General features: G+C 43.4%; 1 protein-coding gene across 1 annotated transcript in view; it reads right to left on the bottom strand.

The window, feature by feature from the left end:
* GALNT2 (polypeptide N-acetylgalactosaminyltransferase 2) overlaps positions 1-13031 on the bottom strand; it is a 179473-nt gene that overhangs the window by 73521 nt on the left and 92921 nt on the right. Inside the window, exon 2 of the mRNA XM_042241051.2 lies at positions 10131-10224. Within this exon, the coding sequence (XP_042096985.1) occupies positions 10131-10224 (94 nt within the window). The remainder of the gene's footprint in view (positions 1-10130; positions 10225-13031) is intronic.

The following is a 13031-nucleotide window of genomic DNA, read 5'->3' as shown; positions in this document are numbered from 1 at the left end:
CTACTCATTGGAAGGGGGGGACAACAGAAGATTTGTTTTTAATGTTGGCTAGGGGGCAAGGTATAGGCACCCTCTAGAAAACAACTTGGCCATTAATATTTAAAAAAAACACATGTGTTGCTACTGATCCTGCAATTTCACTTTAGGGAATTCATTTCAAGAAAATAATTAGGGACACATAGATTTATAAGACTTACATATAAAGATACTGGCTGGAAACCTTGTGTGTCCTATAATACAGGAAAAGCTCAATAAGCTTATAGTAATGGATGCACGTTGTCATTTAAAACACAGGAGTTATTTAAGGACATGAGAAAGTATTTATGACATATTGCCTTAGTAAGAAATAGGCAAGAATAGTGTAGTACCGTATCTGTAATAATCTGGATATAAGCAGATAGTAGGGGCTGCCTGTCACCGGTCCTGAGCTATTTCAGGAGGAAGGTGGAGGAGGGGGCCCCTCTCGGAGACCTGGCAAGAACCTCAAGGTGCTGTTGCTGGGAAAGAGGGTTATGTGTGGGTAGACTGCCCAGTTAATCCCCAAGATCTCGGGCAGTGTTATCCATCTAGTAGATGACTTGGAATGTGGCACAATGGGGATGTGTGGACAGAGGGGCCCAAAGGCCCAAGAGATAGTGTTGGACTCAGAGATCGAGGTGTCTGGGCTCAGGCCTCCGTGCTGGGCTTGGCGCACCTGAGAGGCTGCAGAGACAGCTGACTGCAGCCACGGGGGTGAGTGCGTCCAGGTGTCCGCCCAGTGTAAGACTGGGGAACGTGCAGCGGGAGAGCCGCAGTCATTAAGAGGTGGTGGAATTATATGTGAACACAATGCTCTTATTTTTGCTTCTCTGAATTTCTTAAATTTTCTCTGAATTTCTTAAAATTTCTAAAAGCAAACATCATTGTTGTTTAGTTGCTAAGTCATGTCCAACTAACTCTGTGACCCCATGCTCCTGGCAGCCTGTCAGGCTCCTCTGTCCATGGAATTTTCCATACAAGAATACTGGAGTGGGGTGGCATTTCCATCTCCAGGGAATCTTCCTGACCCAGAGATCGAACTCGCATCTCCTGCATTACAGGCAGATTATTTACCATTGAGCCACTGAGGTTATTTGCTTTTAAAATGTTTCTCTAGGGATACTCAAAGCTACTTCCTTTCCTGATGAGGACACTGGGCAGACCCTGGGGCTTCAGGCCTGGGTCGCAGGAGGCACGTGGTGTTGGCTGCCCCCTGGTTGCTGCACATGCTACCAGAGGACGTGGCTCATGGTGTCCAGGTGCAGAGGTGCAGTGGAGGAGTGTCCAACCTTGAGAAGGAGGGAGACGCTGACACACGCTATCTGCCACAGGGAAGCAAGAGAAACAAGCCTGTCACAGGAGAAAAAAATACCACGTGACTCCACATATGAGGTGCCTGGAAGAGAAGGGTGGGTGCCAGGGGCTGGAGAGGGGATGGGGAGTCAGTGTTTAATGGGGTCAGAGGCTCCGTTTGAGAAGATGAGAAAACTCTGGAGGTGGATGGAAGTGATCGTGGCAGACAAAGTGAATGTACTTAATTGCCACTGACCTCTGTACTTCAAAATAGTTAAAATGGTAAATTTTATGTTATATATATTTTAACATGATTTTTTTTTTCTAAAAAAAAAGCACAATGCTGGAACCCAAGAAATCCCTCAGGAGGGGGAGAGGTCAGGGAGCAGTCCTCCTGGACCCTGAAACATAGCACTGTAAAAGCTGTTTGAGACAATGTACACAGGACATTCCGGCCAATTCTATTCAAGGTGATCTAACCAACCTGAAAAATCCCAGTTCAAGTCGAGTTTATCGTGTGTGCCGAATACACACACAGTTGGTTCACCTCACTGCTCTTCCCTGGGAGGCACAACTGCTAAACGCTGTGCAGTGGCAACTCATCCCCAGGATTTAAGGCCTGCTACACACTTCGCCATTCCCATCGCATTCATCTTTACAGGAACGTAATTCCTGCTTTTTGACCTCAAGTGTCTCCGGTGATGAGCCAGCAGCGGGTGAGAGGGGTGGGGTGAAGATCCAGCAAGGGATGGGAAGGACCTCCTAGATACCCCAAAACCTAACCAGGACTCTCCTTTCCTCACTCTCTCCATACCCACTCTCCAAGCTTCACCCCCTCACACGAGGTTTCCAATGAACACAAGAGTAACACTGAGGTCTTGTAAAAGCAAGAAGAAAATCTGCTCTCAGAGGGCATGTCTTCTAAGGATGGGAGTTCCTGGGCAAGACCCTCCACCAACAGCCATCCTCAAAGCCAGACGCTGGCCCTTCAAATGCAACTGGCCTGTTCCTTCTGTGTCACCTGCTACCCTGCCAACCAGTCTCCTCAATCAGATCAGAGATGCCGAGGAGACAAGAGAAGGAGATACAGGAGGGAGAATTACAAAGAGCAACTGATTTTTCAAACCCAAAAGCTTTTTCTGCACCCAGGGGAAAAAGATAAAACTTATCTCCATTAGACAGATTTTCAAAAAACAAAAAACTGATGAATAAATACTCTATTTGAAACACTTTGAAAATCAGTATTTGAAAAAAAGAAATTCAGTGCTTCCAGCTGGAAAACATGATGATGAAGTAGAAACGATGGTCACAGAATCTAAGGGCAAAAGTCCTCCATGCTGGACCTGAAATGCTTTTGCTTACAGGGTGTGTGGTTAAAGAACACTGGAGGCCATTGCCTCGGGGCGTCACTGCTATCTTACATCTGGCTCGCGCATCGCTCAGGGGGCCAGGCTGAGCCACCAGGTTGCGTGCACCTCCTTCCTCCCATCTGCCAGACATCCAACACCTAGAAACACAGGAAGCCACGGCATTCCCAAACAACCTGATCACAGAGGGCAAAGTGCTGTGACCAGTGGCTCCTTGCAGACCACAGAATTCTGCCCATGCCCATCATTCTTGGAGAAAACATACTTCTTAACCATAACAAAATAGTTTCTAAAGGAAAAAATCACACATATGATGGATGAGTAAGAAAAAATGTTTTAAACAAGAAAAGAAGATAAAGTCCTTTAAAGGCAAAGTAAAAGGATTTGGTGCATTCGTCAAAAGTTATTAGTAATATTTCAAAAAAAAGAGGAAAATCAGTATATTTCTATCTCTTTAAAGATAAATAAATCAACTGTATAACAGTTAAGAACATGAAAGCCCAGGTCAGTGCCACATCGATTTTAACTACTGGGTCTGACTGTAGCAAGTAGCTACATGTAGGACATGTCCTGAAGACAGCTTCTCCCTCTCTCTCCAGTATGCCTTGAAGTCCAAGAGAACACTTGGTTTTATTAATGAAAGACAACCCACAGGAAATCTCTCATTAATCCACACAGAAGAATTACACCCTATTATTATAAGGAAACACTTATTAGCTAACTGTTCTGTTCAGATGCTCCCCACTACACGGGTAATGCCTCTCTCACATAAGAAGGAGCTGTGGTTCGGGGCTTCCGAGTCAGTGGGGAGAGAGGGGGCAGATCTAATGCAGATGTCTAATGCACACACACACTCCCAAGTTGAGTGCAGCTGGAACCTGTGCTGGGTGTTACACAGGCCTGGAGTCCCTGGACTGACAGTGTCCCAGAAAGAAACACTAATAATCAAACTCTCTGTCACCATTAAACAAAATTTCATGCACTAACTTCCTGTTTTCAGGAGTTTGTAAGTTATTACTCCAGCCCAACAGATAAATAAGCTGAAAAGCCAACAAGTTCTCTCAGATTGCTCAGAAGTGAGGTTACAGGGCAAACTGCTGCTCCCAAAACTGGGGAGATCAGCTGGTGAATACAGAGAATCACAACTTCCCAGAGCAGCAGCCTGTGGGAGGCAGAGCCTGAGGAGGAAGCCTGAGCTGCAGGATGAGCGACTGGAGGCTCGCTGTGAATGAGCCTGAGTGTCAAGGCCAGGGGGCCCCACACTTCCGTGAGTTCTACCTCCAGGAGCTGAACCAGGTTTCCCAGAGTGACTACTGGAGATAGAACCCCTCATGCCTCCAGTGGAGGCGGAAGCTGTTCTGAAAGAGAAGGCGCACTCTGGTGGCTCAGCAGCAAAGAATCCACCGGCAATGCAGAAGATGTGGGTTCGTTCCGTGAGTCAGGAAGGTCCCCTGGAGTGGGAAACGGCACCCACTCCAGTATTCTTGCCAGGAAACCCATGGTTCCTTGAGTCAGGAAGGTCCCCTGGAGTGGGAAACGGCACCCACTCCAGTATTCTTGCCAGGAAACCCATGGACAGAGGAGCCAGATGGGCTTCAATCCCTTTGGGCTGGAAGAGTTGGACATGACTCAACTAAACCACCATCTGTTGTTAGGAAGGCTTGCCCTTGAGAACCCGACCAACTGCGCTGTTACTGGAGCCTAATCAATCTGAAGGAAGGGAAATACCCAACTCCAGGGACCCCGACTATCTTGTCCCACCTGAGTGGGAGGAAAGCTGAGATGTGTTTGTGAAACAGATGCCAGGGGTGCAGGCTCACTGGAAGACTGAGACCACTATGGCACCAAAGGCTGGGTTAGGGGGTTCCTCTTACCCAGGACATCGTATCTGGCTTTTAAGAAAAAAATTATAAGACACACTGAAAAGGAAAAGGAATGCTTGAAGAGACGAAGCAAGCAGCAAAATCAGACTCACATATGGCAGGATGTTGGAATCATCAGCCAGGAACTTAAAGCAACTATAATCAATATGCTAAGAGCTCTAACAAAAAAAAGAAGATGAAATGAAAGAAAAAATGACTACCATAGGCAAAGAGATAAAAATTCTAAGAAAGAATTATAAAATTATGGTAGAGATAAAAAACAGAAATGAAGTATGACTTTGAGGGGACTGGACATGGCTGATGAGACGACTTCGGGGCTTGAGGATATGACAACAGAAACTTCCAAAATAAAAATCGAAGATGAAAAACAAGACTAGGAAAAAAAAAAAAACAACCCAAAGCAAAACAGAATACCTAAGAACTGTTGGATAACTACAAAAGGTGTAAGAGGTGTAAGTGGTTCCACTTACAGAAAAAAGAGAGAAAGGAATATAAGAAATATTTGAAGCAATAATGACTGAAAATTTCCTCATGTTAACTACAACAGCAAACCACAGACTCAGCAAGGTCAGAAAACACCATACAGGATAAATACAAAAAAACTACACCCAAGCATACTCAAACTGTAGAAAATTAATCATAAAGAAAAAACCTTGAAAGAAGACAGAGGGGGGGGAAATAGCTTTACAGAAACAAAGATATGAATTACATCCAACTTCTCCTCAGAAAAAATGAATACCTCAGAAAAATGACTCGATGGACGTGAGTCTGAGTGAACTCCAGGAGTTGGTGATGGACAGGGAGGCCTGGCGTGCTGCGATTCATGGGGTCGCAAAGAGTCGGACATGACTGAGCGACTGAACTGACTGAACTCTCCTCAGAAACCGTGCAAGCAAGAAGAGAGTGCAATGAACTATTTAAAGGGTTGAGAGAAAAAAAATCATCAACCTAGAATTCTGAACCCTGTGAAATCTCCAAAAGTGAAGGGGAAATGAAGACTTTCTCAAATCACAAAAACTGAGGGAATATGTTGCCAGTAGACCTGCCTTGCATGAAGTGTTAGCAGAAGCTCTTCAGAGAGAAGGACGATGATTCATGTCAGAAATGCGGGTCACCATGAAGAAAGGAAGAGCATCAGAGAAGGAATAATTGAAGGTAAAATCACAACTTCAATTTTTCTTCTCTTCTTCTTAATTGGTCTAACAGATACATCTGCTCAACAATAATAACAGCTATCATCTATTTGATTCTGTATGCTTATATCTGCATTTATGCATATGGCTGACGTGTGTGAAATGAACGGCAGTAATGAGACAAAGAGTGGGGGCAGAGATTCATAACGGTTTGCTGTTAGATACCTGTGCTGTGAAGCAGGTTACTGTTGTCTGAAATTAGACTTGGATTATCTATAATAAAATGTAAAAAAGCGAGAAAGTGGAATCATAAAATGTTTAATTAAAACCACAAAAGGCAGACAAAGAGTGGAAGACACAGAACAGAGAACAAGAGCAAGGAACAGACAAGAAGAACAAACACGGCAGACGCCGGCACAGCTGCGCAGCAATCGCTTTACACTGTCATGATCCAAACACACCAATTACAAGACACACTGTCAGGATGGATAAAAAAAAACAAGCTCCGACTACCTACATGCTGTGGACAAGAAATCTGCTTTAAATGTGAAGACACATGTAGATGAAAAGTAGAGGGATGAAAAAAATACACCGTTCCAATACTACTCAAAAGATGGCAGGAGGAGCTGTATTAGCTCAAACAGAACACACTTCACACCAAGAAAAGTCACCAGGAATAAAGAAGGGAAATACATAATGATAAAGGCGTCAACCTGCCAAGATGACAGAATAATCCACAATGTACGTGTGCCTAACAAGAGCATTAAAACACATGATACAAGAACTAAGAAACCTGCAGGGAGGAACAGAATACATAGGTCACAGAACAAATCTTAGTGAAATTAAAAAATACTCCGAATCAAATAAGAATGAAAATACAACTTACCAAAACTTGTGTAATGCAGTGAAATCAGTGCATGACAAGAAAATAGCAGCATTGAATAGAACATGGAAAACAAGAAAGATTTGACATTAATCATCTAAGCTTCTACCTCAGAAAACTAGAAAAGTAGAATAAATCCTAAGTAAACAAAAGAAGATAAATAACAAAAATTTCAAAGCTAAGAAATGGGAAAGAATTCTAAAAACTGGTTCTTTGAAAAGAACAATAAAATCAATAATCCTCTAGTCAGGCTACCTATGAACAGATAAGAGAAGACACAAGTTAGAATGTCAGAAATGAAAGAGGGTATATCAGTATACAGATCCTGTGGACATTAAAAGGAGAATAAAGGAATACTATGAACACCTCTATGCCTACAAATTTGATAACCTAGATGAATGGGCCAATTTCTTGAAAGACACAACCTCCAAAACTAAGACAAGAAAAAATAGGCAATTTCAACAGGCCTATATCTATCTTAAAAATTGAATCAATAGTTACTAACCTCCTATAACAAATGGCACTAGGCCCAGCTGCATTCATTGGTGAATTCTGCCAAACATTTAAGGAAGAAATTATACCAATTCTCTATAGTCTCTTCCAGAAATAGCAGCAGAGTGAATACTTCCTACTTTATTTTATGAGGCCAGGGTTAACCCTAATAACAAAACCAGACAAAGACATTACAAGAAAAAAAATTTTTTTAACCAATACTTCTTGTGAACATAAATGCCAAAATCCTCAACAAAATACTGGCAAGTTGAATCCAACAATGTGTAAAAAAGAACTGTATACAATGACCAAATATGATTTATCTCAGGTATGTAAGTCCAGTTCAATATACGAAAGTCAGTTAATGTAATCTACCACGCTAAGAAGTTAAAGAAGGAAAATCCCATGATCATAGTTACAAATGCAGAAAAAGCATATGATCAAATTCAACACTTGTTCATGATAAAAATTTTCAGCAAGATAAAAACAGAGGGGAAACTTCCTCAACTTGATAAAGAACATCTAAAAAACCTTCATCTAACATCATATTTAACAGTGAGAAACTAAAAGCTTTCCTTCTAAGATCAGGAACAGGGCAAGAATGTCTTCTCTCATCACTCCCTTTTAATATCATACTAGAAGTCCCAGCTAATGCAGTAAGACAAGAAAACAGAACAAAAGATATAATACAGACTGAGAAGGAAGAAATAAAACTGTTTTTGTTTGCAGGTGACATGATTGTCTATATAGAAAAACCGAAAGAATCAACCAGAAAAATCCCTGGAACTGTTAAGCAATTACAACAATCCTTGCTATAATTGCAGGATATACAATAAATACACAAAAGTCAATTGCTTTCCTATAGTAAAGAAACAAGCAGAATTTAAAATTAAAAGCACAATACCATTTACATTAGCACCCTCAAAATAGAGATACTTTGATACAAGTTTAACAAAATAGACACAAAAATTTATATGACCAAAACCAAAAAGCTCTAATGAAAAATATTTTAAAAGAACTAAATGAATGGACAGATACCCCATGTTCATGGATTGGAAGACTCAATATTGTCAAAATGTCAATTCTTACTAACTTGCTCTGTAGACTCAACACAAACCAAATCAAAATCCCAGCAAGTTATTTTGTGAGTATCAACAAACTAATTCCAAAGTTTATATGAAAAGGCAAAACAAAAAACCAGAAAGCCCAACACAAGATTAAAGGGAAAGAACAAAATCGGAAGACTAACATTACCCAACTTCAAGATTAAATCTAAAGGTAAAGTAGTATTGGAAAGAATAAACAGATAGATCTTTGGAACAGAGAAGACAGCCCAGGAACAGACCCACATAAATACAGTCCACTGATTTTTGACAAAGGAATAAAGGCAACAACAAAACAATGATGGCCTATTCAATAACTAATACTGAACAACTGGATATCTGTATGAAAGGAATAAAAATCTAGGCAGAGACCCTACAACGTTAAACTCTTCTCAAAAATTAACTCAAAATGGATCACAGGCCTAAATATGGAACACAAAATAATAAAAATCCTAGAAGATAACACAGGGAAAAAAATCTAGGTAACCTTGAACATGGCAATGACTTTTTAGTTATATTGAAGGTATACTCTATGAAGGAACTGATAAAGCTAAACTTCATTAACTTGAGACTTTCTGCTCTGAGAAAGGCACTGTCAAGAGAATAAGAAGCCAAGCCACAGACAGAGAAAGTGTTTGCGTATTATATATTCAACAAAGGACCTTTTCCAAAAGACACAGAGAACTCTTAAAAGTTAACAATAAGAAAAGGAACAGCCCAGTTCCAATGTGGGAAGAAGACCTAAACAGACATTTCTGCAACGAAGCTGTACCGTGACAAATATACGGTGGCCCGAGTGCTAAAGGACCCGCCTGCCAGTAAGCTATCACTTCCAACCTACTAGAAGGGCCAGACTGAAAACCCGGGACAATACCAACTGCTGGTGAGGATGTGGGAAAACAGGAACTCATTCACTGCTGGTGGGAGTGCAACACGGTACAGACACTTTGGAAGACAGTTTGGCAGTTTCTTATAAGTGTATTCCTGCCATATGATCCTTGTATTTACCCAAATGAATTGAAAACTTATGTCCACACACACAAAATTGAACACAGATGTTTACAGCAGCTTTATTCATAACTGCCAAACTTGGAAGCAACCACGATGTCTTTCTGAATGTCCTTGCTAGCAGAATGGATAAATAGATTGATACATCTAGACAACAGAATACTATTCACAATAAAAACAGAAGGGTTACCAAGCCGTGAAAAGACATAGATAAGCGCTCACTGCATGATACTAAGTGAAAGAAGGCAATGCGAAAAGGCTACCTACTACTCGATCCCAACTATGACATTCTGGAAAAGGCAAAAGTCATGGAGACAGTAAAAGGGTCAGTGGTGGCCAGGGGCTGGGGGAAGGATGACTAGGCAGAGCAGAGAGGACTGGCAGGGCGGTGAGCTACCCCTCGTGACCCTGCAGTGGGACACGCACGCCACCGAATACAGAATGCCATCAGGAAGTCCTAACATGACCACGGACGCTGGGTGATTCTGATGTGTCACTCTTGGTTCACTGATTGTAACAAACGTCCCATCGGGAGGGTGGGGGATGTTGACAGTGGGCGTGTATGGGGGCAAGGAGTATGTGGAAACCTCTGTACACTCTGCTCAGTTTTGCTGAGAACGTAAACTGCTCTAAAAAAATAAAGTGGCTTAAAAAAAAAAATCAGTGAACTGATCCATACCATCCTGTATTTTTTTTAATTCTATTTTTTCTTTCAAGAAATTTTGGTCACCTCCCAGTAAAGTCATTTCACAAGGCACTTGGGGCTTGAAGGAAGGCTGCTCTAGGGTAGTGTCTCCACTGCCTCATGAAATCCATTCTCCACCCGACAGGAGACTTGCTCCAAATGCCACATCCAGCTCATTCACAGGGGGCAAGACAGGTCCACCCCCCCCCCGCCCCGCCCCCACCAGCAGCCCAAGGCTGGCCTGGCCCGGAGGCAGCTGCAGTACCTGGAGGGAGGGTCTCCATGCTGTGTGCTTTCTCATCCCCGTTGCTGTGATGCAGGTCTTTCTTTTTAACTGGGTCAATGTCATTCCAGTCCTCCTGGGAGAGAAAAGACAGCAAATGAGTTGGCAGGTTCCTGGAGCACACTTCCGTTCATCAGGTCAATAAACAGTGAATCTTTCTAGGCAAGTGGACGCTGGGGACACAGCAAGGTGACACCTCCCATCTATAGGATTGCGCTCCAGACCTGCTCAGTGGTGGAGACCCAAGGACAGAAGTGTGGGACCTGCTTTTCTTTCTCCATTTTCTATGTATAACACGTACGGAAAGAAATACTCTGGAGACTTGGGGAGGGTGGAGAAGGGAGACAGAGAAACTAGATTAAATAAGAGAATTCAATAGTGGCTAAATCAAAGCCATTAAACTCAGGGTCGCTCTCAGGATGCCTTCTACAGCTTAAGGGTACCATAGGACCAGAGTCTCCCTCGGGCAACTGAACCAGGCTCAAAGGTTGTTAAATGATTTCTGTAATTCTACTGAATAATAGTGGAGGGAGGCGAAAGGATGGCCGAGCTTTCCTCCTGGCTAACAAGGCTACAAATTAAGGGCTTAATGTAAAACCAGATGATAGAAGCTCTGGCAGAATTTACTGAACTCATCTGCGCAAACAATTTAATCTATCAATATTAATCAAACTAAATAGCAACCTCCTGACCACAGAGCTAAATATATTTTTCAGCCACTTGGGACCTGATTTCTGTGAATACCATAAGAAAGGTTTCTGTATACACCCCCAAATCAGCAATATCCCATGGCTCGTAATCCTCCCACACAGACAGACGTCTGTGGGCCAAGCATCATCCGCTGGCCATTTCCCCAGCAGATGCTACGAGGACGCCGTCTCCCGCAGGGGAAACCCAGCCAGCCTTGCTTGGATTTATCCAGCCAGCATTCCTCCAGCCAGCAAGGGCTGTGTGACCGCTAGACACGCTTTGGCTCTAAACAATGACAAGTGAGGTCTGCAGAAAGAGAAGTTCTCAGGGGCTGTGCCAAATCAGATGTGTTTCCTAAATGCAACTGGCTGCCAGTAAGCTGCCTTTTTACTCAAGAGGTAGAACAGTTAGAGGAATTGGGCCTAAGCCTCCTCCTCTGGAGGCCAGCTTGTCCTTCAGCTCCTTCTGAGGTGAAATGAAGCTGGTTTATCCCAGCAAGGGAGGGATCGTGGGAGGAACATCCCACCAACTTATCACAAGGCGTTCTCAGGCCTCCAAGTGCTATGACTTTTGAAGACCCTAGCTTCCCTTGTGGCTCAGCTGGTGAAGAATCCGCCTGCAATGCGAAAAACCTGGGATCGATCCCTGGGTTGGGAAGATCCCCTGGAGAAGGGAAAGGCTAAGCACTCCAGTATTCTGGCCTGGGGAGTTCCAAAGACTGTATAGTCCGTGGGGTCTCAAAGAGTCGGACACGACTGAAGCAATCTAGCACGCACAGCATGGACTCCATTTAAATACTTTTTGCTGCAAAAAATTTTTTGAAGGATATTTATAATTTGACTTTTGAGATTACTTGGTTATAAATAAACTTTAAATTTACTATTGGCAAAGATTTCAAGACAATCTTGGCAACTGCCAGGGAGAGAGAGAATCTGACCTCTCTCTGCCTTCACAATATAAGGAGACAGGTGAATACTAAATCCAGCAAGTAATGAAGCTACCAGAATCACACTGCACAGACTTCTAATTAATTAAGCTTTATTAATTTTTGTTTTGTAGCTTGCTGATAACATTCTGTGGTTAATAACTTTTTCCCACAGGCATCTCGCCTACTACACACACTGGCTAACCAATCACACCATTTAACCTTGTACTTGAATAAAATCAAAAGTAAACAACAACAAAAAGCGAATTGCTGCTGGTGGGGCCACCAGGCTGTAATGTGCACCAAATCAACGTTTGGAAGTCAACCATCAATGTTTTCTTAGAAAATAAACATCATCTTCGCACAAACAAGATTGACCAGTCCGTATGTAAAACTCCCTGACCTGTCTCTACGCTTCCCCGCCCCACCCCGGCCGTGTGGCAATGAACAGAGCCCACCATAGAACTGAGGCCAAAGATGAGGTCCAGCTACATAACGAGGGCACCTCAAAGTCCCAGCAGCTGACAGGATGCTAAGCACCACTGATGAACACCTACACACTAGACACTGCACGAGGATACTTTTTCATCCTGGCAACAAGCCTGCCATGTTATTAGTCCTATCCAACAACAGGGACACCAAAGATCAGAGAGGTTAAGTAAACTGTCCAGGTTACACAGCGGGCAAGCAGCTCAAGTCGGCCCTTCAGCAGGCAGGATGGGGATGGCCAGCCAGGGCCCAGTTGGAACCAAGTTACAAGAGCCTGATTCTCACAGTATCACAAAAATCCAAGAATACATTTCTAGGGAGTCATCCACAAAGGACTGTTCAGTTCTGCTGCTGCTAAGTCACTTCAGTTGTGTCCGACTCTGTGCGACCCCACAGACGGTGGCCCACCAGGCTCCTCCGTCCATGGGATTTTCGAGGCAAGAGTACTGGAGTGGGGTGCCACTGCCTTCTCCGGTTTAGTCCTGCACTCAAAGTCAAAAAGTGCAAATCACCACACTGATTACCCCCTCCTAGAGGAGGGTGGGGAGGGGGAGGAGGGGACAAAGAGGAGGGAGAGGGGAAGGGAGGAGGGGCACTTCAGCCGCTAACACTCACAGGGCCCTTGCTAGGGGCTGAACCCCACCCTAGACCCTGCCCACGTGTCCATCCTCCTTACAATGCTAGCACTGTCTCATTCTACTGATGGGAAGGCTGAGGCACCCATCACGGAGTCAGAGCACATTGCAAGGCTGGAGTGTAGCTCAGAGCTCAGAGTCTCA

The sequence above is a fragment of the Ovis aries genome, chromosome 25 (assembly GCF_016772045.2).
Source record: "Ovis aries strain OAR_USU_Benz2616 breed Rambouillet chromosome 25, ARS-UI_Ramb_v3.0, whole genome shotgun sequence".
NCBI lineage: Eukaryota > Metazoa > Chordata > Mammalia > Artiodactyla > Bovidae > Ovis > Ovis aries.
This window is presented reverse-complemented; position numbering and strand designations above follow the sequence as displayed.